The sequence below is a fragment of the Sprattus sprattus genome, assembly GCF_963457725.1.
Source record: "Sprattus sprattus genome assembly, chromosome: 2".
In the NCBI taxonomy this organism is placed as follows: Eukaryota; Metazoa; Chordata; class Actinopteri; order Clupeiformes; family Clupeidae; genus Sprattus; species Sprattus sprattus.
The window spans coordinates 12,049,925-12,076,833 of NC_137921.1; the positions used below are offsets into that span (position 1 = coordinate 12,049,925).

The 26,909-nt window shown below is 45.2% G+C and overlaps 1 protein-coding gene across 1 annotated transcript; it reads right to left on the reverse strand.

Moving 5' to 3' along the window:
• Positions 1-1,283: 1,283 nt before the first annotated feature.
• On the reverse strand, positions 1,284-12,872 carry troap (trophinin associated protein). Its single transcript, XM_080831832.1, has 15 exons — positions 12,819-12,872; positions 11,818-12,061; positions 11,035-11,701; positions 10,515-10,645; positions 7,298-7,355; positions 7,033-7,175; positions 6,839-6,893; positions 6,445-6,563; positions 6,198-6,252; positions 6,010-6,092; positions 5,791-5,889; positions 5,560-5,655; positions 5,047-5,377; positions 4,646-4,797; positions 1,284-2,791 (listed from the first exon to the last, which is right to left on the reverse strand). Exons 2-15 carry the CDS (start codon positions 12,058-12,060, stop codon positions 2,735-2,737), a joined length of 2,289 nt encoding a protein of 762 aa, XP_080687958.1. The 5' UTR covers position 12,061; positions 12,819-12,872; the 3' UTR covers positions 1,284-2,734.
• Between the last annotated feature and the right edge of the window lie 14,037 nt (positions 12,873-26,909).

The window sequence follows — 26,909 nt, forward strand, 5'->3', positions numbered from 1 at the left end:
ATAAGTGTTAGATTGAAAATGTTTTCATAAATATTAAAGGCACATAACAGCAGGGCAGTAAGACAAACAACAGCTGTGTTGTTTTTCAATCCAGTTTATAATGGCGAGGGCTTCCATCATCTTACTCTAATGAAATATGCATACCACCAAGGACAACCTGGTTGTCATTGTTAATAAATGCACTTCCAATTGGACATGTTTCAATTCTGGAGTTCAAAAGCAATACGAAACATTTAGTCTTCTGACGAATCGTCAGGCAAATTTAAAATGATGGCTCATCTCTTAGGGCCTGTAATGGTGGGGGCAATACATTCAGTATGTATCGGTCAAAATTTCAAGCCAAGTCATTTTGAGAACTAGAAAAAAAAGCTGCCTTTTCTGATATGCACGTGCCTATGCATTCTGTTTACATTCTTCGTTAAAACGTACACAAACCAAGAAGCACCTGAACACATTCCATAAGAATATGGGAAGATGCACAGTCAATTCAGGGGGTCTCAAGCTTCAAGAGCATGTATGTAGGCTTTAAAGTAAAACTATGCAACAATTTGACACTTTTTGAGGTACGGTTTTATAGGCAACTCATTTTGGTACCATCTTCAAATTAATTTTAAAAGCATATGGTCATGTGAAGGATATGCACTATGTAGGTCTGTGTAATGGGCTGGAACACCTTTCAAAATGGAAGATAAGCTTTCACACACATGACATTGCCAGTTTACTGCCAAAAGACACCAGTTAGTGTGTAGGCAAGCTTCTATCAGTGTCAGCTGGGCAAGCTGGTGGTGTTGGCAAGGTTTTTGCATGCCTTTTAGGTAGTGAGCTTACTAGTTTTGGTACAGAACTCCATATTGCTGCTTTAACCAAATGAAGCTAATTTTTACGATACCCTCAAAATACTTTTACAATTCAGTGTGTAGTTTTGTACTCTGGATCAGCAACCCTGCACACTTTTAAGAACTGTATTTAAAGCAGGACATCACCAAATACTTAATAACAACAGTTGCAACATGGCAGCTAGCTTTTAAGCCAGTCTAAGCAAGGTGTTTGCAATGAAGTGTGTTAGCTAGTTTACTCGCAAGTTTTAGACAAAAACTTCACGCCTATTAAACCAGTAAAACATTTAAGAAGGCTCCAAGTTAGGTCAGAGCCTCCAGGATGATGAGGATTTTGGTGAAGGGCTCTGTGAAACAGGGACAAGGAGACAAGAGTTTGATCTTAATTGGTAGATTTATTTGGCCAACCACTCACACATTATTATATGCAAGTCATCCAAAGAAAAAAGTGGAACACAAAACCTGTCGGCACTGAAGCGATCTCATGGTTTGCTACATGTGATACAAACCATCAAGTCACATGGTGTAAACATGGAGGAAAAGCCTGGCAGTCTTCTGCAGGGCACCCTAAAGGGCAAAGGTCGGCATACGTAGTTGTGCATTGTGGGCACGAGTCCTGTTGCCACCCACTCAAATCACAGGCTGATTGCAGAACTGAGCATTTCCAGACTAATTGAACTCACCCGGGGAGGTTCTGTGGGGGTTCTGCTGGTAGGCACGGTAGAACGTGAATAAAAATCCTCCTCCACGAACATGATCTCCGTGACCCTGCCGACTCAAAAGCCGCGTGTGAGGTGTCGATCACTACCCACCCTAATCTAAAGGGCAAAGAGGTTGATGCTGCGGGACAGAAAAGGCCAAATGTGACACCGGCCGTCCTTTGCTCTTTCCACAAGACAGCCACTGAGGAGCGTCAGAGGGGGGAAAGGAGCGCCACAGGAGCACTGGCACTGAGCAGTGCAATAACAAGCCTCAACGCGCCTCCTGCACGTACACAAAAACATCACTGAACAGCAACTGTAGGATAGTGTAAATAAATGCAAAAAAGTGCAAAAGACATCATAATACTTTTATTATAAACACTCTTCATACAATAATTACAAAGACTGGTGAACTATGGCACACAAACAAACAAACAAACAAACAAACACATTTTTAGAAAAGAGGCAGCATTAGAGGACTGGTATTAAACAGGCGGCTGTTTAGAGAGTAAAGGAACTGAACGGTTAATTTACAATGTATGGCAGCAACAGCTCTGTGAACTCTATACAAGAAAATTCTTACTGGGGGGTGGGAGGGTAAGACAGTAACAAAAATGGGATATTTCAACTGTGATCATTCTAGACTGTGATCCGTTGTCATGTCAGTTTCGACACCTCGGGTGCAGAGACAGACACAAATCGAATTCTAGATCCACATTAAATACAGCAGTTTTAGATTGAAAGATATTCTGAACAGTGATCCAAGACAATAACTTGGCTGAACACAGAAAACATGGAACATAGAAAAGAATGGCCACTCTTGTGCAAAGCTTCATCATTCATTAGGTGAGGTTTTGACTTCCCCTGTAGCTTAGGAGACATAGGCACACACAGGAGTTGATGGGTGTGCATAAATCCAACACAGAGTGAACGTAGGCTTTCGTACAACCTAATCCTTGCTTACATTACACATTATAAAAGTGGAAAATTGTCACATAATTTAATTTGGGAGGGTGAGAGATGTGACAGACACATACACATACACACCCCATAATAGACAAAGGCCACCTAGACTTCTATCTGAGACCCATCTGTGAAGTGCTGCCAACCACCCTTCTAAGCCTTGGAACACTGAGCGGTGCAGTCTGGTCCTCTCTCACTTGAGTGAAGAATGAGGAGTAGATACGACCCCCCCGGTCACACAGCACAGGACGTCGGGCCGGGAGAGGTCAGTTGGCCAATTGGCAAGAAACACTAATGAAAGAGTAAACAGAGAGCCAGAGAAAAAGAAATGAAGATGTCACATTCCCACATTTAACAAACCAATAACATTTTAAAACACAAATATGAATTCACACAACACACCAGAATCGATGTGCTGTTAACAGATTGGCTTTGTGATCGTGTTCAAGACAGACAAGCATCGGCGTGAGGAAAGAAGATCAAGGTCTCTATACTTGACAGGACAGACATACGCCACCATGCCTTGTTTGATGGTCATTAATGATGAGGACTCAAAAGCACTGACTACAGAAGTTGAAGAGGGGATGTATCATATCACAGATATGGAGAAAACAGAAAAAGGGTGGTGATGCAAGAGAGAGAGAGAGAGAGAGAGAGAGAGAGAGAGAGAGAGAGAGAGAGAGACACACACACACACACACAAGATGTGAGGGAGTGAGTGGGCCACAAGAGATGGTTTAAGTCAGTGTTTCCCAAACTTTTTACAGTCCCATACCCCTTTAGACATTCAATCTCCAGCTACGTACGTACGTACAAACCCCCATACATCAGAGTGTGTGTGTCTGTCACACCTAGTTGATTTGCACACAAAAAAGCTAGTAGCTTGGCTAGCAACAACTGTACTGCTGCTAACATCCTCGGAAGAGCAACCTGGGTTGCCGTCGCCGGCAGGTGCATCCTCGATTGTAGGCCTTCTACTAGTAGTAGCGGTTGGTGTCTCTCTGGACCAGGGATTAACTCTTTTAACCATTTATCTATCTTCGTGCAGCAACCAGAATGAGCTCCTGCTTATCTACAAAGGGCCTCAGCGAGTGGAATTCTGTCAAGGGAGCTAACCGTTGGTAGCCTGGATACCAGCCTGAACTCCGCCCACAACATTTTTGGTCTGGAGATTCAGTCTGGAGTCGAGTTAGTTGGGAGGGTTTAAACGGCCCCGAAAAGTGATCTGACCATTCAAATTGTAAGGGCGGGCTTTATACGTTGATGGACAGATATAGATAGAATACCGGTATACATCGAACAAAGATGGCGCCGTCTCGGAAGCTTAGTGGGACATATTTTATATGATTTAAGCTATCTACACGACTTTTATATGTCTACATTGACTCGGTTAGTTGTGTATACGCAAAACGAGTGTTGCCCAGGATTATAGGTCTTAACTGAAGCACTCTAGAGCATTATTGATAGGTTATGCTAACGCGTAGAAAAAAAAAACATTCAAACGAATGGTAGCTTCTAGCCTTGAGTGCTAATTAAGTAACGTGAGCAGGCATATCTCAACAGATATGACAGCGCATTCATTTTGAAAGAGGAACAGAGAAACGCGATCAAGGCATTTGTCGATTGAAAAGATGTTTTTGCCGTCCTTCCTACGGGATCAGGTAAAAGTTTAATCTATCAGATGGAAATACTACGTTGCTCTGATTGGTTCTAGGTATCCAATTCAGCGAAGAGGAATTTTCTTTCCTGGTTCGTTGAAACACGCCCCATAATCACAGCCCAATAGTCCGGTCTCAGACTCATATTCTGATTAGAATTATGAGTATGACATCGTCAGGCTAAACCGTTGGGCCTATGTTTTGATTAAGCTACCTGTAGCTATTTTTGGCAGTGTAATTATTTTGCTGAACACCACAATGTATACATGAGTGTATTTTTGCCATTGAGACTGGGCTATTTAACTATTTAAGATGTCATGTCTATTTATAGGTCAGTTTGAAAATGTAATGGGCTGTTTCACTTTGAAAATCACATTTGCTCCCCCTCGTACCCCCTACGTCCCTTTGCCTAGCCCAGTTTGGGAAACACTAGTCTGGGTGAAAGACAGGCATGTACGCATGAGCGAGGGAGAGGGAGAAAACTCACAGTGGAGTCCTGGAAGAGTAGTCTGTTGGCCACAGGGTTGGAGCAGCGAGGCAATGCTACGCAGTACTGGGGTTGGGACATGTAGTTGGCACACTCCTCATCCAGAAACAGCTCCTCCAGTGCGGGAAGCCGTCTGCGCAGCTCCAGTGCTGCTACACACACACACACACACACACACACACACACACACACACACACAGTCAGGATAAATGCAGCACACTCCTGGATTGCACATTAAGACTCTGCATGTCATGAAAAATACAACATCCAATACATGATGCATGGGTAAACCATCATTAACCAGCAGAGGGAGTCTGATGTGATGGGTAATTGACACATTCAAAGGAGAATCAGGAGAGGAACTTAAGCCCTTTGTAAGAAGTAGCTGTGAGTGACCCTACCTCTCTTTTGACAGAGTGAAGTGACCTTAGCAGGAACAGTGCTCTCCAAGTTGGCGGTGACCTTTGAACCCGAGGCCTGCTGGAGGGGCCCGGGCAGCGTGCCAGCTGGCTGAGTGTTGGGGCAGTGGGGCTTCAGGGTGCTGGACGGGGCAGGGGTGTCGGTGGCCGGGGTGGTCCCTCGTGCAGGCGTCTGCCTAAAGAGATTCTGCCCCGAGCACAGCATGATGACCGACTCCCTGTGCACGGCCTGGAGGAAAGGCCCGCGGCTCCCCATTTCCTCCGCCTGCTGGGGGCCAGCCATCTCTGCTTCCTCAGTCACGAGGGGCTTGGCCTGCGGGAAAAAATGAGGAAAGGAAGGCAGTGGAAGGGAGGGGTAAAGGAGAAAGAGGGATGAAAAGAGAGATACTGAGTGAATAACAGTGAAACAGACAGAGCAAGACAGAGATAAACATAAACATAAACAGAAATAAACACTGAGGGAGACATGTGAAGTGATACTAGCTCTGCACTCACCTCTGCTTCCAGCTCGGGGACAGCTTGAGGCTCCTCCTCATCCTCCATTTTCTCCTCCTCTTCCTTCTCCTTAAACAGCGTCTGAACAACATCGTCCTGAAAAAGACGGAATCACACATTTACTTTCAACACAACAGGCTCAGCAAAGAGGCACTTTAATTCCAGTGGATTTTAATAAGCAAATGTTTGCAAAATGTCGGCTTGCTGGAGGATCATCTCTGGCCCCTTTACCTCTTTGTGGGCAGGAAGCTCAGCGCTGGGGGTCTGGACACACCTGAGGCCTGGGGAGCCACTGAACTTGGGAGTGCGGTAAACAGACAGGAGCCTTTTCTGGAGTTGACACACAGACACACACACAGACACACAGACACACACACACACACTTCACAAAACTGGCTCTAGAGAGTATAACATCGCCTAATAGAAGAGGTGACAAGGGGATACACCAACCGTAGACTGTGGCTTGGTGTTGGGGACTCTTAATGGTGTCCATTTGACTGCAGGGCTTAGGCCGGGACTTGACCTGGCTGGGCCTGTGCAGGGTGGAGAACACATGCAGGTCAGACATTTAGCTAAGAGCAGGAAGAACAACTGCGGCCATGTGGAGGAAAAGAAAGACAAAATGATCTCAATCTGACCCAGTGATGCTGCGATTAATTCAGCTCGAGATTTTGTCACGGGAACCCTCTGAGCCTACAAGAAAAAAAGGGGGGGGGGGGGGGGGGGGGGAAGAGACGAAAAGACAAACAGAAGTGTCAACTTTACTCCCACAACAATGTCATAGTGAATGCGAGTACTGAACGTTAAACAGGAGGGTTTACGTTACTCCCACAACAACGTCAACATCATAGTGAATGCGAGTACTGAACGTTGAGAGCCACTGACTGTGTAGATGGAGGTGCCCCTGGCAGAGGGCCGGGGTGTGGCTCCCCCTGTCTGGATGCCTTCGTTCTGCAGAATGCTGCTGAGGGCGGCCAGGTCAGGAGAGAAGGTCACCGAGTTCCCTGAAATACACACGAAGAGCAGCGTTCAGCGCCCGGCTGCCACTGACGCAGCCTCACCTTGACCTTTCAGTCTTTTTAGATTGGAATGACCTCGCGATGAGCGTCGGCTGCATGCAGTCAACTGATCTTTTTATGTCATTACTTTCAGAGTGGATACAGTTATACATTTTATGCTGTGAAATTACTGCGGTTAGGCAGTTGGTACGAGGTCAGGGAGTGAACGGAATGAGAGGAGAGCTGAGTTAAAGGAGTAATGAGGGGGACAATTTACTGACCCTGGGCTCCAGAACCTCCTTCAGTCCGTGACTTTGAGACAGGCACTCTCTGAGCCTGCCGTCGAAAAAAACAAGAAACAGACAGAAGCAGTGAGATCAGTAAGGTCCCTTCTCTCCATGCGAGATTAAATAAAGTACAATAGTGTGTGTTTGTGTATGAGAGAGTGTAGTGTGGAGAGTTTAAAGTGACTGACTGTGTAGATGGAGGTGGCCCTGCCTGACGGACAGGTCGAGATGTGGGGTGTGGCTCCCCCTGAAGGCCCCCCAGGCTGAACGCCTTCATTCCGCAGGATGCTGCCAAGGGCTGCTGGGTCAGGGAAGAAGGTCTGGGCTTTTCCTGAAATACAAAGTCAGAGCTCAATTTAAGTAGTACAGACAGCTGGGATATCATGATGGATGTGAAATAGATGGTCAGATATTTTTTTTTAAATTCATATGTTTGCACAAGTCAGCACCTACCGGTGTTGGATTCAGCTTTTTTTCGTTGGGCGCTCTTCAAAACGGACACCCTCTGGGGCTGAAATGGACGTTCACTCATGTTGTAACAATTAAACATTCTACAAGTCAACAATAGCAAAAATAGCACCTTAAAAAACCTACTTCTCAGAGAATCACTATGAATAGAGGACACACCCATTGTGTGTACCTTTCATTACTATTCAGCAATTGTGTGTACCTTTCATAGACCAGACTATAATGTCTGCAAAAACAATTTCATGTACACATTTAAATATTTACAGCACACAGGAATTTGTGGTTTTGTTTTGAAACTGTTCTTGAGAGTCTCTTTTAATGGTACTGGACCCTGCAGAGGGTCTTTGACCGAAAGCTTGACATCATTAAAAGAGACTTGCTAGAAAAACAGGCGTTTATTAATTTGTATTTAATTGTTTACTTTCTTTATTGTCTCCCATCTGCAAAAAAAATAAAAAAGTGGGCTAACTGGATGTGCAGAAGCATTATTTTAAAGTCATCGTACGCAAATCTGATACCATACACTTTTTGTCAAGTAAGGGATAACGGCCGACGAGCTGTCCAGTTCTACGAAGTTAATGGACGCTGCGGGGCAAAGAACACCACGACGCGGAGCGGAGCAGAAGTCCATTAACTTCGTAGAACTGGACAGCTCGGAGGCCGTTATCCCGCTTATCTCCCGTTTACAACATCCAAAAATGTTTTTATTATTATTATTATTATTTAGAATTTCATTTATCTTTAGGAAATTTAATATGCATAATAACCTGATGAATTCTTGATTTGAAGCCTAGTGCTCCCGTTAGAGAAAGTAGTGAGAAAGTAGTGCGTGGAACTGGACCTTTAGTTTCCCCGGGCGTTGCTGCAAAGTGACACTCATGAGCTCACCTCTGTAAAGTAAACGGACACACGGACACAGGTATTGTTCATAAGGTTTTACTATTTACAGTTGAACTCCACGTTTCCGTTGATGGTGAAGTTGGACAGAGCAACAGGGAGGTCAAGTTTAGTAATTTTGGTCGAAGGCTCACAATCGAGCCAGCTAGTTAGCCGTGAGCTACCATCTGTTTCGATAGTATTTTTTTCTAAGCGCTAACAGCCGCCTACAAATAATATTCGAGACTTTCAGTTAAGAATTACAATATTCTACAACATTCGTGTAGAACAGAAACAACTAACCGAGTCAATTTAGACGTATAAAAAGTCGTGTAGACAGCTTAATTGACATAAAACATTGCCCACTAACTTGTCCTAACACGCCGCCATCTTTGTTCAAATTATCCTAGCTGTCAAAAAATAAACGTTACGTTGGTTGTCAATGGTAACCATTCAAGAGCATTGATATGGAACGGCGATTTAACGTTTCTACTGGGACTACGTCCAAGGTGTCCGGTTATACGAACTTAATGTACACCCCATTAGCCAATCAGAAAACAGTATTTCGTTCCAGAGGGAGATAAATCAAGTTAATTGCTCCTCATGGTCCTCTACCAGTCTGTCTGTAAATGTGAAACCAAGCCGTAAACATTTCCAGCCAATCAATACAGAGCTTCAGGAGCACGGCAGGGAGCGGGGGTATTTTAATTGGCTGTTGAACTCAAATATCAAAACCATTTCCTGATATTGTATGGCGATTTTGACTCTAACTCTGGTTGTGTTTTGGATGAAATGTGAATGTTCACTACACTCATAGTAAGCCCTACTGTTGTTGGATAAGCATTAAACATCCATACTGCGCATTAGGGTATATGTGAAAATTAATTAGCCGACCCCCCTGTCACACCATCATGCAATCATAGCTGCATGCCAGGTGTGACCATCCTGTAAAAAGTGGAAAAAGTACAAAATGCAGAGACTGTATGTCAAGTATGGCGTGTGCTACGGCTCCAGTTGTCTATTGTTATAGCAGTCCCAGATAAGATGCTCAGTTTCAGCTAGTGGCTCTGGGGCCGTATTCACAAAGCCTTTTATCTTACCACTAGGAGTGCTCCTAACTCGCGCTAAAACCTTTTACGTAGGAGTAATTTCTTAAAAGTGATTCACAACGGCTCTGAGACCTACTCATACTAAGGATAATACCAACTCCTAAGCTTAAGATAAAAACTCCGTTGCTATGGATGACGTCGCTTCTCATGCACGAGTTTAGAAGGGGTGAGGACGGTGATTGGTTGTTGACAGGCTCTCTCATTAAAAACTCATTCGTGACGTACCTCTAACAATCCCACTATATCAACTGAAAATAAGAGAATAAGCTAGACTTCAAATTAAGTCATATTAAATAGTTATGGACAGTGCAGTTAGCAGAATGCACACGCATGATGACAAGTTTGTGCATCCAACGGGAATGACACTTAGCACGTTAAGAGAAAAAGAACGCGATCAATATAAAAATACCCTATGGCAATTGCATGTAATCAAGGCAGTAATAATTAAAGCACCCAGCAAACTGTTAAGCTATTATATTTCCAGCCCTTGACCACTTCAAATATCAGCCATACGGCCCTTCAAGCGAAACGAACGTGAAACGTAAGCGAAAGCCTACTGGTCCCAGGACCAATAGCCACTGTCACCCCAGTGGCATCCAGCTGGTAAATTCTCAAAAACTTGCTGCAGACCGCTCTCCATTGAAATGTGGACGAAAACGTCTTCATCTTTTGATGGGGCAATTATTGTAATGTGTGTCCCGTCACTGGACATTCCTGCGATCGCCATGGAATTTACTTTGATCTTGTGTAATCATTTGCGTTTTCCGCGAAGCCAAATAGGCTATCTTTATGTTTCCAAACATTTCACTTCGGGACACATCGTTGTTTAAAGGCGTCATTGCATCCCGCGCTAATTCTACGACAATATTAATACCTTCACGGTTTAAGCAATGTCTTTTATCAATTCCAAGTCGGCCGCAGCCATCTTACGATTTTTTGTGAATAGGTCTTAGTGACTTAGGAGTCCTCATGAGGAGTTTTAAGCTGTCCTAGACTTAGGTGCTACTTTTAGGGATAAAATATTTTGTGAATTGCTCTTAGTAAAAAAAATTAGGAGTCCTAAATTTAAGACTGACACGCCCATTATTTTTAGGAGTTTCTCCTAAATTCGCCACTTATGAGCTACTTTTAGCCCTAAGATTCTTTGTGAATACGGCCCCTGGTCTGTAGGGAAACTGATATGACACTAATATGACTAAACACTACATGAGACTGACCAGATAGACAGAGGTGGCACGTCCAGAGGGGCAGAAGGAGGGGCGTGGGGTGGTGCCTTGCAGTCCACTGGCAGTCACCCCCTCAGACTGCAAGATACTGCGGAGGGCAGAGGGGTCAGGACAGAACCCATCTACAAGTCCAAGAGAAAAAACAGGATTTCACTTTTCTGAGATTGACAATTCATCAACCTTCACTGACATAACTTTATATAGCCATATAGTACCATACCATGTAGCAACATATGGTTAATGTATAAGATATGCTTGATCAGAAAAACAACCAGAAATAGTACATGATTCTTCACAGTTGTCAATGAATGGTTCAATATGCCTTTACGCAGCCCTGAAGGCATGTCTAGTCACAAAGGGCCACATTTATATTGGACTACGGTTAGGCTAAGGGAGGACAAACTACTCAGCTAAAACCTCAGCTCTGCAGGTCATTTAAGGATACTGCAATAATCAGGGGGAAAAAAAACAGGCAGGCATGTGGTACTAACCATCGAATCTCATCACTCACCTGTTGTGTTGCCAGGTTTGCAGAAACCGGGGGTAGGGTGGGCTGTCTGGCTCTTTGTTTTCACAGCTACCCTTTGAGGAGCAGCGTGGCTGCGGGGAGTCCTGAATGGGGTTTTATGGCCACAGGCTTCAGATAAACCAGCATCTATAGCACTGGCTGCCTGCTTTGAAGAGCTGAGTGAAATACTAATGTCTTTGAACACATCTAACAGGGTCGCCGTTTTATCTGTGGCATGACTTCCTGGAACAGTACAGCGTAAAGTGGGAAGCGAGTCCGGTTCTCTGTGTAAAGTCTGGTTCTCTGTAATGGAACCCCCATGTTCTAGCCTGGAGAGCACATTGTGGCACTGGTCTACTGTTGCTCCATTCAGTGTGGACGTCTGTGCTGAGAGACTCCCAATGTTCTTGGAAGCACCGCAGAAAGTGCCTGGATCAGCGGGCTTAGTTCTGCTGGGTACAGCAGTGCCAGTCTTTGGTTTAGGGTGGAGAGTGCTCTGTGTCTTTGTAGGAGGAGGCTGGGTGGGCCGAGTGGTTGGAAGTGTCCTGACCTTTCCGGCGTTTCCTAAAGAGGCCTGCTCTTGCTTCGGTGTCCCCAGTCTACTGACTCTGGGCTGGGACAGATTGAATGGCTGGGGCTTGGTACATGCCTTCTTCCGCTTCTCTTTCCCCTGAGGACACATTTTTAAGAGAAAAAAAAAACACAAGGGGCTGTTATCACTCAAATTCATTGGTAATGCACTGATAGGAAATGCTATACAAAAGCAAAACAAAGTGGGTTACTCACCAATAGAGGTCTCTCTTGCCATTTCATTTGAGTGGGGTCAGTAGTGGCCAGCAGTTGAAGGGATTTCGCCAGAACAGGAAGTCTGCTAACCCCTTTCAGTTTGTTGGCTGTAATTGCACCCCTCTTTGGAGCAGAGGGGTCCTGATTCTCTACCCCTCGTTTAGAGCCATGATGTAAAGTGCTGGATTTGGAGACTTTCACACTGCCAGGAGCCTTGCAGTGTTCGTTATGTGTTTTTAACATTCTTCACAGGGGAAAGAAAATAAGTTATTATACAGCACCTTCACTGGGTGAACATGACACAAATATGATATGAAACATAACAGACTATTCAAACGTACGCAGAACAAAACTTGTTGGAGTCTATTTGGGTTCTGCTGATATACTATTAGATGATGCCATCTGATATCAGATAATTCTGTATGCTGAATGGGAAAACATTGTGTGTGCAAGATATGGGGAAATCCTAGAGTAAATGACAGGTCGGGTTAATGCTATTCAGAGAATCCATGGGCATCGCAATGTCTATGGTAAAAGAGAACACACAAATTCGAGTTGAAATCGACAAGTTAGGCTAACGTTACATTCGAAGAAGTTTCCAAGCTTCAGCCTCAGCAGTTAACTTAATCTAAACTTTATCTTTGATATTGTTGCAAGCTTGATGTTGGCAAAGTTGTTGTGTGTGTTTAATTAAAACTCACAAGCTAAGGACTTGTTTTCCCAAGTTGGTTCAAGTATATTTTCTGTAAGTGCTGGCCGAATTTTCAGAAGAATGTCCTTCAGACAGCTAACTAGTTAGCCTGCTAACTGCTAGCTAGGTTAACTAACTAGCCACCATAGTTTGCTGATTTATCCAAGTTTCACAGACCAAATTAATCACACATATCCACAAGGATATTTCTTAACCGGTAAACCACCGATTTAATCTTTCTTCCCAGTTCAGTAGGCTCTGGTAGTGTAACCACAACAGTACGTACAATTAAATTGCTTGTAATTCTTACCTTTTTAATGATAAAATTACGAGGGCGAGAATCTGATGGGTTATTCCACTAGTGACCAACACACTAGTAACATGCTTCCGGGATTCATAACTATTTGTAAAAAGCACATATTTTCATTGGATACAAAACAAATGACGTACGCCAATTGCTGCGCCCCATCACAACTCGACCAAGGTTATTGGCCACTGACTCACTCGGTCACATAAACAAAACCATGGAAACGACGCGGGCATTTTAACCACGTGACTCCTTTACGGTCTCTGCTTCAATGCTCATTAACAATAATAACTGTCTACTCAGACTATTTGCTAAATATACCAAGACCGAGAATGACCTAGATATTCTTGAACAATGCCATCTCGGTATGAAATCAGTCTTGATAAGAATGTTTGCTTACTGTCTTTTTGAAAATGTTTGTAATTATGCTGAAGGAAACAAAAGTGACCTGAACGTTTTACGTTTGATCAATAATTGTGTGTCTCCGGTAGCCTATCTTATGTTTATATCATATTCCTCTGGTTGCATCTGATAATACCCATTTTTCTGACCAAATCAATAACTCAATTTTCTTGAGATTGTTCCCACACATATTCTTTACACTCTGTCAAACCAATTGCACCACCTTAAATTAACCTTATCAAAGATCAATATCATAGGCTACCTTAGAAAAAATGCACTGCTGCTGGTGCTTAATTTAGGTGAGTGTACAATATTCTCTCATCTTTATGATATCTGCGTTTGTGAGTCATTCCTTTTGCTCTTCTCCCTCTGTTACTCACCTATTATATTAGGCCCAGCCCCTGTGTGTGCAGTACCCCACCCCCACCCTCATTCACCCACTCACACACACTTGTGAATTCAAACACACAATCTCTCTCTCTCACTCTGTCTCTCTCTATTTATCTCTCCCTCTCGCTCTCTTTCTCACACACACACACACACACACACACACACACACACACACACACACACATACACACACACACACACACACACACACACAGAGGTTTCTTTAAGGCCAATTAGTGTCAAACAGACAGGAACAGTGTCAATGACCCCTGCCACATAATTAAGTCAAACTTAGTGTCTTGGCAGTAAAAAGAGCAATTCGGGACTGAGCGCTTAGCTATTGGTCTCTACAGATCTGTGAAGGTATTGTATTAGCACTGGGGACAGAGTTGATGCGGGAATAAACTACTAGAATAAGCATCTGCACACTCTCAATCAAATAATTTGTTGTTTTCCCGCAGAGGGCTGTATATCTGTGACAATGAAGAACAAATAGGTCTGGAAAGGAAGCCCATAGGATATACTCAACACTGATGACAATCTTGTGCTTTGTTGATGTTCATTTGTTATCGGTTGTGCAGCTCTTCAGGAACAGACAGGATTTGTTTTAGAGTCTAGAGTCTTGTTCTAGAATCTAGAGTCTAGACCAGACCTGGGCAAAGTGCGGCCCCTTGGCTGTCCCTGACCGGCCCGCAGATGTCAATGGTAAATTAGGAATCAAACGTGAAACGATAAAAATTGATATTTCTATTAATTTATATACTTATACTATTGCATTGCAAGCTTGCTCTCATGTGTGTGTGCCATGTGTATTGGTCGTCTGGGCACACCTTTAATACTGCAAAAACATGCAAATTGTTCATGCTGAATTGAGTTCAGCCTATTGGTCCGGCCCTCCACAACAGTCCCACTATCTCATGTGGCCCCTTGGGGAAATTAATTACCCACCCCTGGTCTAGACCATGTTTATGCAGAGCAGTGCCAAGAGGAGCGATATTAGTGGAATGGCCACATTTTTAAATTTTTCTCTACCCCTACATGCCTAAGAAATATGACTAATGAGATGAACAACAGGAATCAGAATTACTTCCCCACATCTGGCATCCATAGCTTTAGATTCATCACCAGGGGAACTGGTCAAGTGAATAGCCTATACCACCCAATAGCTGGAGCTGCTCTATAGTCTATGGATTTGTGTAAGGAAAGCTGTTAAAATGTCGAAAATTAGGGGAAAAAGGGATGAGAGTTATGTCCTCCTTTTATCTTGAGAAAAAAAGAGAATGGCATGCAGTCATGCACTGCTTTGCTTTTATTGAAAATAAGTAAATCAATGTCCTTTAGTTTTTGTTGCTGTTTTGTAAATAATAGATCTTGATTTCTTAATATGATTCAAATGTGTTTTTCTCGGCTAAAATGCAGAATGCTTCCCTGTTGGCTTACTGGGTGTACTTTTTTACGGAAAACATGAATGGTCAAATATGCTCTCAAGCCTGCTATTTAGCCTTTTGATAATACATTTGAATATCAACGTGAAACTGAACTGAGTGTGTATTGGATAACTGGTTATTATAATCCATCAAATCTTACTGACATCACTGAAATACAATTTCTCAATATTCCAAGGATTTCATTTCACCTTGCACTACCCCACCATGATCCACAGGAGGCAGCAGCATGTGGAGAGATGCTTGGCTGGTCAGCCATATTATTTGCATTTCTTTGACAGGAAGAAATCAATTCATTTGAACCATACTTTCTAAATGTTAATCAGCCTTGTTGCTACATCCACCACAAAATACTTCATGATAAGAATAAATCAGCCCCATATAACTTCTTGTTACTTTAGCTTGCCAGCATTTGATATTTTAGATGTGTACTTTGATAACTTGTTGGATGTGCAGCTTCATGAGACAGGAAATGATAGTGTAGGCTTGTCACCCTTATAATTGATGTGAAAGTATAAGAGTGTGCTAATGTTCAGGCATCTCTGGGCCTTTATTCAGTGCGGTCATTTTGGTCTTTCTCTTTCCCTCCCACTCTGTACCGTCATTCCTAACACTCCATCTCTGCAGGTTTTGCTTTCCGCTAGCCTCCCCTCATCTCCAGCCATCCATTTTCTTTCTCTCCATCTTCTACCCCAGCATCCCTCCCACTCTCTGCGACTTCCAGTTTTTTCATTGACCTTTACCATGTCTTTTTTGCCATCTCGTGTTGCCCCATTTGCCTCCGCCCAATCAGATTGAAGGCAGTACTCGAATGTAAAGGCTACATGGGATGTGCTATTTCCTGGCCCCAGCCTGACTGCTGTGATGATGTATTGTGGGTAGTACGACTATTCTAATAAACACACTTGGGGTAATTAAGGTAGTAGGAGGCAGCAGACGGTGGTGGTCCAGGGACAACACAAAACTATAAATCACAACCCCTGGTTCCGCCTTCCCGAGCGTGGCCGATCACACACACCGAAAAAGCAATTCTGCCAACCTGTGTTTGCACATTTGTCTTCATCAAGGACTGCTTGTTTTGGGGCCAGACTAAATTCGCCCGGTTCCCATGGTAATCAAGTGAGCCAGGGATATCAAATATGTCCATTTTAATGTCAGGGCTAGCATAACATTCGAGGGACCTGGTAAAACAGATGATACTTAATGGACACCTATATAATGCTGTGAAATACAAATACAGTATAACAAAGGGCATGGTTTGCTATAGACACTGGCAGAACTCTGTCTCTGACATACACTGCAAAGAGCAGCTCATTAAATGGGTGGTAGATCTGATCAAAGGGGCTTGTAGACTAGAGCTGGCCGCTCAGTTGTCTAGTGTGTAAAGTGGTTTATCCACATTAAGTCTACACAGAGAAACCTGAAAGGCCTGAGGGTAACATGATTTGTGATGTGCTCCTTGTTTTGCAGAACCTTATTATATTATTTTATTCTTGCGATATCCCCCTGGGTTTTGTTTGATTTGTTTAGCTTTGTTCTTTCTTGCTCTGATTTGTTCAGTTTGCATGCCAGTAAAGTCAGGTGTTGACCTAAAGCAGGTCAAGAGGTTATTCAATTCAGGACAGGAAAACAAGCCTGGTGTTGGCGAGGCCGTGTTCTCTTCCGTGTCGTCCTGCACATCACAGAGACGGACAGGTGTCAGTCACCCAGCTGAGCCCTGCGAGAAGGGGGCGCTGAGGTGCATCTGGTGTCAAGGCAACAAAACGTGGATCCTGAATACAATTGAGCACAAAGACAGACAGAGAGAGAGAGAGAGTGAGAGAGATAGGGAGGAAAAAAGAAAGAATGAGAGAAGGAATAGCAAAGACAGTGAGAGGAAGGAGATAAACCCCACGCTGCCTCCAAGGGACAGAGGAAGCAGCAACTGCTGGAGCAGGAGATTCAGCCAGACAGAACAAGAAACCCAGGAGCAGCCATGACACATGATGGACATTAAGAGGCAGTGAGAGGTTGTTTTTTCTCCCCCTTCTCCTCTCTCTCTCTCTCCCCACTTCCTCTCTCTTTCCCTCTCCAAACATGTTATCTATTCCGATCCAGCAGTGGCATCACACATTGAGAAGGTTAGGAGCCATTCAAGGAGCTGAGGTTGATCCCCCAAACTGAGCTCTGAAATTATGTGGGCGTCTGCTTATGGTTATGACGGGCAGTGAGATGCAGAAGACAGAAAGAAAAAAAAAGACAATGACAGAAAGAAAGAGAGCTAAGGAGAGTGGTCATGAAATAATGACATGTTTGATAAGGATAAACAAAAGGTGGCCACAATCAAATGCACCGCAAACACTGAGCCTGAGGGTACTGTAGAGGAGAAAATAACATTTCAGAACAATCCAGAAATGGAGGTAGACACGAACAGAGAGGATAAACTGCCAGTGGGAAGGATGGAACTTTGTTGTTTCAGTAGAGGGAGAAGACAGCTTTGATCTCAGCAGACCTGCCACTGGTTTTACAAAAGGGATTTAGCTGGTTCACACAGATCTGTGGCCATACAGTGAGGCTACAAGGACACGGCAGGATTACTTTGGGGTAACATATCACATAGACATGATGACCACGATGACTTTTAGTTCCTTCATTAATTTGAAGTCAACTAAATGGAGGTAATCAGTGGACCCACATTTTGCCCAGACTGACGTATACAAAGACAGATACCATGAGGGTTGGTTGTAGGGCTCTTGTTTTAGGTTACTGAAACGGGTAGAAATGGTTGTGTCTTGCTGTGATGAAGTACGACCAGTGCAGAATAACATAAGACTCTCTGGCTTAATTAGTGGCATAAGACGAAACAGAACTGACTGCTGAGTCCATTGAAGGGAGTGCTGTCACGTCACACACAAAAGAGCTATCAGAAGTCTGACACAAACACTGTTTATCTGATGTTTGTCACATTTTGTGATGACTGGGTTTAGACTACGACTAGATCCCGTAGAATTCAAACTGGCAGAATAGCTACTATAGCAGAATTGACCCACTACATGACCTACCTAAATTTGCAGAAAAAAAATGAAACACTGCATTTAAAAAGTAAGAAGTAGGAATATAATCCCAATTTTGGCCTATTGGTGGTGCTATAGAGGTTGCAAAATTGACTTCAAATTGGTGCCTGTTTTGCAACCAACCTAATTAACATGGCTTTAAATCATTTAGATTTGTTATTCTGTATAATGCTTTATAAATACCCACTGTAGACTGAGAGTAACAGGCATAAACACCTTCAGTATCCTCTGCCTCATTAACATACGGTTTGTATGCACGTCCAAACCTCCACACACAAATAGATTGCTTACAAAGAGGCTGACGTCCAGATATATAAAGCCATCACATTTTCCGGCCCCAGCTTCAAAAGCCGTCTGTGTTGATTCCGAGTTGGGAATTCTGTTGAGTAAACGAGTGATGGATTAAAAAGGAAAAGCAAGCCCAGTTGTCACTTCTAATCTGCCATGGAGGTGCTGGGCTGTTAGCTCCCAGAGTTGTTAGCCCCACCCGTGGGGGTGGTGGGGGTTTCTCATACTGGATGCTCACCACCCCCCCGGGCAGGTCTACCCGCCACAGCACCCCTGAGCCACCTGCTCCAGCTGGGGCCTCACTCTGGTGGCACGTCCGCACGCCACAGACCACTGTCACGGATGCCTCCACTGACACACTTCCACACACTTCCCCGCGGCCACACAGGAGACAATAGGCCATGGCAGCTGTGTGCCATCTGTCGTGTACCTCTCTCAGACACTCAGTTACAGAGGGACATGCATCTCAAACACACACAGACACATACACACACATACATACACACTCACACACAAACACACACACACACACACGCGCGCGCGCGCACACACACACACACACACACACACACACACACACACACACACACACACACACACACACACACACACACACACACACACACACACACACACACACACACACACACGCGCGCGCGCGCGCACACACACACACAGACATACACACTCACAGACAAGGTCTGGAATGACTAATAGTTCCACATGACTCAGAGGTTGGTATTCTTCTCTTGGGTTAAAAAAAAAAAACACTGCAGCAAATTAAATTGAGACTTTTTGACATACATTAGGAGAAAGATTGCCATGTGTCATTAAAGTGAATAAAGAGGATAATTAAGCATTACAATAATAAGTGGAAACAGCAAACACAACACTTTCACCATAACAAGCAAAGACAACATGAACACATACTGTACACACAGACACAGACACACACACACACACACACACAAAGACACAGACACACACAGACAGACACACACACACACACACACACACACAGACATAGAGGCTGCCCTCTCATCTCTGTCTCATTGTGAAGAGGCTTGCTGTGAATCAGCTGTAAATAGTGTGAGCTGAGACCAAAGTTGTCATCTCACAGCTATAGAAATCAATAGAGCTTCGTGTTCCCCCTCTAATCTCACCACATGTGTGGTGCGAGCTGTGGGTGGCTGGACACAGCAGTGGAACAGGGGCGGGGGAGAAGGGGGAGGGAGGAGAGAGGAGGAGAGAGGAGGAGGGAGGAGAGAGGAGGAGGAAGAGAGATGGGTGGAGGAAGGGAGGGGGAGAGGAAGAGGCCAAAGTTGGCAGCATGTGCCAGGGGTTTCAGTGAAGACTGTCAGAGAAAAGGTGAGGCTGATGGCAAAGGAAGAGAGAGAGAGGGAGAGAGAGGGAGAAAGAGAGAGAGTGAGAGAAAGAAAGAGAGAGATAGAGACAGGGAGAGAAAAAAAGCATCAGAATAAAGCAGAAGATCTGAATGCAAGCCTTTAAAATTCAGCGGCTGTGAGTGAAATCAAACCACAAACTAGAGAGCAGTGTGGTGGTGGTGGTGTGGGGTCGGGCGAGGGGGGGGGGGGGGGGGACCTGTCAACCTCCGTTTCTGCTTCTCTACTGCCAGTTGTGTCACATGTTCCCAACTATCAATACACATGCTCAGGAGAGAGGCACTGGACGAGATTTACCCAAATGATAATTGACTGGACCTGTTTCCTGTGAGAGTTTTCCAGCCCCGCGGGGACTGCAGCTGACCAATCCTACCTGTAACAGCTGACGCGCACTGATTCCTTGCCACTATCTCCCCTCGGGAGCCACCCCATAACAGCTCCCGACTGTGCTGTCCCATGATGCAGTGCTAACATGCTATTCCATTCCCATTCCACCACAGTTTGGAGCCCTGCCTGGCCTTATTTCTCGAATAAAAAAAAGATCCTGCAGCAGATTACTGATCCTATCTTTTCTGTATGTTTAAAAAAAAAAACATACATTTACATATTCATCGAAATCCAGAAAATGTCTTAATGTTAAGGAGCCAGGCCCCTCTCCTCCCCCCCCCCCCCCCCCCCCACCTTGCAATCCCAAACCTCACACCCCCACACTTAATGCACTCGGCTGATACCAACTGGATTGCGAGCATATATTATATTGATTACAGACAAATTGGGGGGCTCCAGGGAAGGACATCCCTATAGTCGTATGAATACATAATTTATGATGCATGTGTCCATGCAGTGGAGCATTGGTATTCATGTGGATGTCCGTGTGTTCTGTCCACAGCAAGCAAAGGGCAAGATGGGGAAGAGGAAGGTACTGCAAAAGAGTGAAAAGGGTGTTTGTGTGTGTGTGTGTGTGCGTGTGTGCGTGTGTCCGGTGTGTGTATGTGTGTGTGTGTGTGTGTGTGTGTGTGTGTGTGTGTGTGTGTGTGTGTGTCTGTGTGTGTGTGTGTGGTTTGGATGGTAAGAGTCTCAAGGGGAGCTGGTAAGAAAGTATGCACACGTGTGCTGCTGTTGAAGGACACCAGTCACTCAGTACGAGGGGAACTCACATATCTCATTCTGCCAGTGGCTCGCCATCTACCCAGTGGGATGCTCTCTCTCTCCCTCTCTCTCTGCCTTGATGGCCAGGCTATCTACGTAAAATCGCCCACGGGCCTCATTTTGATACTCTTTTTTTCCCCCCAGTACTATTCCGGTCGCTTATAGGTCTTTTTTTCTCATGGATTGTAGCATGTACAAATATTTAGTTTGAAGATGGGGAAATAACTGTTATCTAACAAATACCTCTGTCGTGGAGTCCAAGACGTGCCTGCAAGATGCAAAATTGCACAAATCAAAACACAGACACTCTCCTCGTCGCTCTTTTTTTTTTTTTTTTTTTTCTCTCTCTTTCCACCCCCCCCCCCACCTCCTCTCTTCCTCTCCTGGTCTCATTGGGATTCTACACAGGCTTCTGTCTGTCTTATTAGGAACATCTCTTTGGTGCAATTAATCTCTCCTATCTCCCTCATTTCTTTTGCTCACAACAACAGGCAACAGGCCCACCTCGTTAAACACCCTTTAGCTTTTCATCACACCCCACGTTCCCCTTCTACTCTTTTTCCCCTTTCCCTCTTTGCTTTATCGACTTTATCAACAGGCTGCTTCCGCCAGTAACTGTAACAAGACTAAAGGCAGATTAAAGCAGAATCCAAGAGGATGGAAGGAGAAAGGAGGATAGAGAGAGAGAGAGAGAGAAGAAGGAAAGGGGGGTAGAAGAGGGAAAAAGAGGGAAAAGAGAGAGTGAGAGAGAGAGGGAACGAGAGAGAGAGAGAGAGAGAGAGAGAGAGAGAGGCAGAGGCGAGGGAGGGAGGAAGGGAGGGGTAAGGGGAAACGCTCCACTGCTTGGCTGACAAACAGAGGGTCCCTCCAGAGCAGAGCAGGGGAGAAGGAGAGTGAGGAGAGAAGAGAAGAGCGCCGCAGAAACAGAGGAGGGGAGTTTGATGTGGGCAGTCTAACCCCCCCCCCCCCCCCCCCCTCGCCCCCCCAACACACACACCCTGATCCCCACCCCTCTGCACCCCTCATCCCAAGCGCCCTCCCGCCCCCCCTCCCTCCAGCTGAAAAATCTATGCGCACTCTGTTAGTATTCCTCCCATCCTCTTCCCAAGACTCTACAGAGGCAACAAGCGCAGACAAGTGGACTGCTGCTGAGGCCTGGGCTAGTCGGGTGTGGAGCTGGATGGGAGGCTGTGGGCCAAAGAGGAGGAAGAGACGAGGGCTGTGTGTGTGCGTGCGTGTGTGTGTGTGTGTGTGTGTGTGTGTGTGTGTGTGTGTGTGTGTGCGTGTGTGTGTGTGGAGTTGTGTTTGCTCGCGGCTGTCAGGAGTGACAGGAAGCCGTGCGACTCTAAACCCCTCCCACGCCACTGGGGACTTCAGCTGGACACGTCTCTGCCTCTCCCTCTCATCCCTCGCTTTTTCACTTTCACCTGCCCCTGCCTACTCCTCCCACTCCTCCCTTATGTCTTTTCTTCAGCCAAACTCTCTCTCACACACACACATACATACATACACACACACACACACACATACACACACCCACACACACAGGTTTTACACGTTTCTGAAGACCATTCTGTTTCAATGGAATTTGTGCATTTTCAGTACACTATTTCACTATTCACAATTTCATTCCTGTGTGATGGTCTTGTCTTGCGTAACTTACTCAAAGAAGAAATATACAAAAATAAGCAAGACATCACAGTAAGACACAACACTCTGTAGTCTTTCTCTCTATGTGGATCACTGTCCCCAAAACACTGTCAGCTCAACATAACCCCCCTCCTCTCCTTCCTCTGTGACACTGCTATGACATCCGTTATTCTTTCTCTCGTTACCACAGAAACAAACACTTTGTGTCCCCAACTCCTTCCCAAACTCTCTCTCTCTCTCTCTATCTCCCTCTTTTTCTTTCCCTCACTGTCTCTCTCTCTGTCACCTTGAGCTTTGCCGTCATGCTTCTGTGATCGTTCCAAAGGTCACAGCTTGTAGCCACTGTCATTACCTGTCACTCTAACTCCCTCCCTCGCTCGCCCTCTCTGAAACTCGCTCTCTGTCATGCATTTCATTCTTCAGCTCTGGAAGACAGATCAAAGTGCTATCCTTAGCTGGGCTTTGAAGGTGAAGAGTGTGAGGATGAGAGTGATCCCTCTCTTTCCCTCTCTTTCCCTCTCTTTCCCTCTCACTGTCAACCCAAACGGCTGTCCCTCTCTGTCTCTCTCAGACAGAAGAAAGTGGATAGGGTGGCTTGGGTTTGGATTAGCTTGAACAGTGGCTTTGTCTCAGTGTGACAAGAGCACATTAGACTGTGCATCAGCCCCAGGTGTCACTTACAGTTAGCATTAACATGTCGTCTTGGCCACTCCACAGTGGTAAGGCAGTGGCAGAGACGAGGTGTGCGGTGCCCTTAAGGGCTCATGGTCGTGTTAGGAGCGGTGGTACTCTCACCAAACTTCAAACCTGCCGGACAAAAGAAGCGGCAAACTTCACAACGAGTCCGGCGGGGCGCCGTCGAACTTGAAATGGTCCAAAGAACAGCGGGGGCATCGTAGTTCTCCACAGGCTCAGAGGACAGAGAGACGGGGAGGGAAGAAGGTAGGACGTCCGTCCTAAAAGCGAGGAGGAGAGCAAACACAGGTGTCTTTTATCAGCCATGAGGTGAGGACTAATCAACGGCAAACTTAGATGTGATCAATTATTCATGGCCTGAGGCCTAGCCGGCACATCTCTAAAATGCTCTCATGCTGACGGCTCGAGATGAATTATTCAAACATCATTTACACAAAGCCAATGCCGTTTTTGATAGCAGATCACTGAATTAGAAATGTTATGCAACAGGGGGATGTTCATTAGACTACTAGGAAATCTTATTAAGTCTGTGGCAGAAAAGTGTCGGAAAAATAACTAAAAATAAATGAATTAATGAAGCGGGAGTGGCGGGAGTGGGAGGCCATCTCAGAAGGCGTATATTTCCATACGTCAAATAAAAATGCCCGAATTTGGTGTGGTGGTGAGAAAACTGTCAAAACTGACGACACAGTCAGCCTCCCAGACCCCCCCCCCCCTCCCATCACACACTCACAAACAGAGGTGAAATTGATATGATAAGGAAACTGAATGAAATCTAGATTTGAAAGGGAATGGCAGCACCAAAGGAATTCCAGGGATCAACAGGAGACACGTGGCATGGCAAAAGCCAGGACTGTGAAGATCGACTGATGCAATCAAATGCCCTCAAGGAAATACACAAAGAAATCCAACGCAGCAACTAAGCTAGTTGAGAGCGGTCATGAATTTAAGTTCTGACAAACTGCAACACATTACTCCTAAGAGAATATGTGTGTGGGTGGGTGTGTGTGAGGGTGGGTGTTTGTGTGTGTGTGTGTGTGTGTGTGTGTGTGTGTGTGTGTGTGTGTGTGTGTGTGTGTGTGTGTGTGTGTGTGTGTGTGTGTGTGTGTGTGTGTGTGTGTGTGTGTGTGTGTGTGTGTGTGTGTGTGTGTGTGTGTGTTCGAAATAGAGAGACAACCAGAAAGCAACAGGGACAGCGAGGTGGGGGACGGGGGATGGGGGTTTGGTGCACGTTGAGAAAGATGGATTGAGGATGGAGGGAGAAAGTGTAATTCTTAGCCGCCACAATTTATCGTGAAATCCCTGACAGCAACCAACCATAAGTCACCAAATAATCGCTTTCAATAATTTAAAAAGATCACTCATGTCGCCACTTGCTCTCCACTCCTCTATCCCCCCCTCCCTCCCTCCTTCTCTCTTTCTTGGTCCACCTCGGCAGCAGCTACCAGAGGTCAGGCACACAGTGCATTCAGACATTCACTGCCGGTCCACTTGGCTCATCCTAAGCCCTTTCCTTCTCTTCTTCATGCTTTGGGCCCTTCCTTTTTGAGATTGTGTGTGTGTGTGTGTGTGTGTGTGTGTGTGTGTGTGTGTGTGTGTGTGTGTGTGTGTGCGTGTGTGTGTGTGTGTGTTGGTTTGTTGACTGTGATTCAGGAAGTGAGTGTGTGTATTCAGTGTTTCATGGGAGAGAACAGAGGTGATGAATGGATAGGAGGGAGTAGTGTGGAGGTGGACAGAAAACACTGTGGCACGGTGAGTGATTTCTCCCTCTGCGCTTCACACCCATCCACCATTATAGGGGAAGAGTCATAATGAGGACACAACGTTCACACTGAACACACACACACACACACACACACACACACACACACACACACACACACACACACACACACACACACCAACCACACACACAAACACACACACACACACACACACACATGCACAGACACACACACACACACATGCAGACATACACGCAGACATACACACAGACAAACACACACAATGTCAATATCGCCATGGGAACCACCTAGCAGCTTTGCTAATAAACAATGCACTTGTGTTTTGCTGTTTTCCTCAGAACATAAGAAATCACACCGCAAACATGAAAACACCACTGACAAATTGAATGACAAAATGCATTCCATGAGACAGACACGACAAGAAATCATCCAGATTTAAGCCTACATGATGAACCGGGTATAGGTGTATCTAAATTCTAGCGCAGTCTTACATCCTAGGGTTTTGTAATTGCAAATGAGATATATTTGCACAATCAATACAACAGACCCAGATGTACTTGTAAGGATGATTTCAGTTCCCACAAGACAGTTTCAAATAAACTTTTAATCAAGATGTAACGAGTTTGCCAGGTTTGCAACCTCGATCCTGTATACAACTTCAATGATGTGAAATACTTTAATCCCTTCGAACAACATTGCATGGTTGAGACTGTTGAACGTACGCAACCGATGTAGGACTAATGGATTTGTAGGAACAAAATATTCTCTCAAGCTGAAAAGCCTAAAGCTAAAAGCAAAAAAGTCAGGCATGAGGTGAATTCATACCTGTTGCACAATGTGGTGGCTTATTAGTAATGTTGTGCATGGGGAAGCTTAGCAGTCTGTTTGGGACACTGTCTGAGCTTGGAAACCACATCATCAGTGTGCACAGCCAAGGCCATGGGAGGATGTGGCTAATGAGTGGGAGACACAAGAACATTCCTCTGCATGCAAATAAAAGATAAACCCAGAGAGAGAGAGAGAGAGAGAGAGAGAGAGTGTGTGAGAGAGATAGACAGAGGAAAAGAAAAAAAGAGAGACAAACAGGGAGAAAGAGCAAGGGAGGGATGGAAGAAGGGAAGAAGGGAAGGAGGGAGGAAGGGAGGTAGGGAGGAAGCCGGTACACATGTAATTGCATTCAGACTTCTCATTTGTCAGCAGCAGCCGGAGAAGCTAAAAGATGAGGGAGAGGAGGGCAAAGGATTCGGAGGCTCCAGTGCTGGCAGAGCACACACATCAGCACATCAGAACATCAACATCTCAAGCCACACCAAACTTTACTTTCCACCGCCCGCCTCCACATGCTTTTGGATGGAGGACACTCCATCTGCTAAATGAGGGGGGGGGGGGGGTCATCTGCGCAGATGTGGCATTTTGGTGAGACGACGTCACCTCACCGCAGACAGTTTTGAGCCTGGGAGACGCCTCGGGTGGGCAGAGAAGACAGCGGCACCAGCCTGTTTACGTGGGCGCTGCAGTAGCGTTGTCTGTGTGTGTGTGTGTGTGTGTGTGGACAGTGTATTCACGTGTCAGGGTGTGTGTGGGGCTGAGGCCGGCCCTGTGCCCTTGTCATGTTCCTGTCACATCTGAAGTTTTGGAAGAAAGATGAGTCCTCTTTAAGGATGATGCAGTGTGTCGCCCCGTGTGACTGATAGAAAGGTAGAGTGTGTCTGTTACGCAGGAGAAATCAATCCTTCCCCCTCTCCCCATCTCTCCCTTTCTCCCTCCCTTTCTCTCTCTATCTTTTCACTCTCCCTTCCTCCCCCTCTCCATCGGGCTCTCTCCCTCTCTCTTGCTGTGCTCCTCCTGTCACTCAGTAAAGATGATCCTTCTC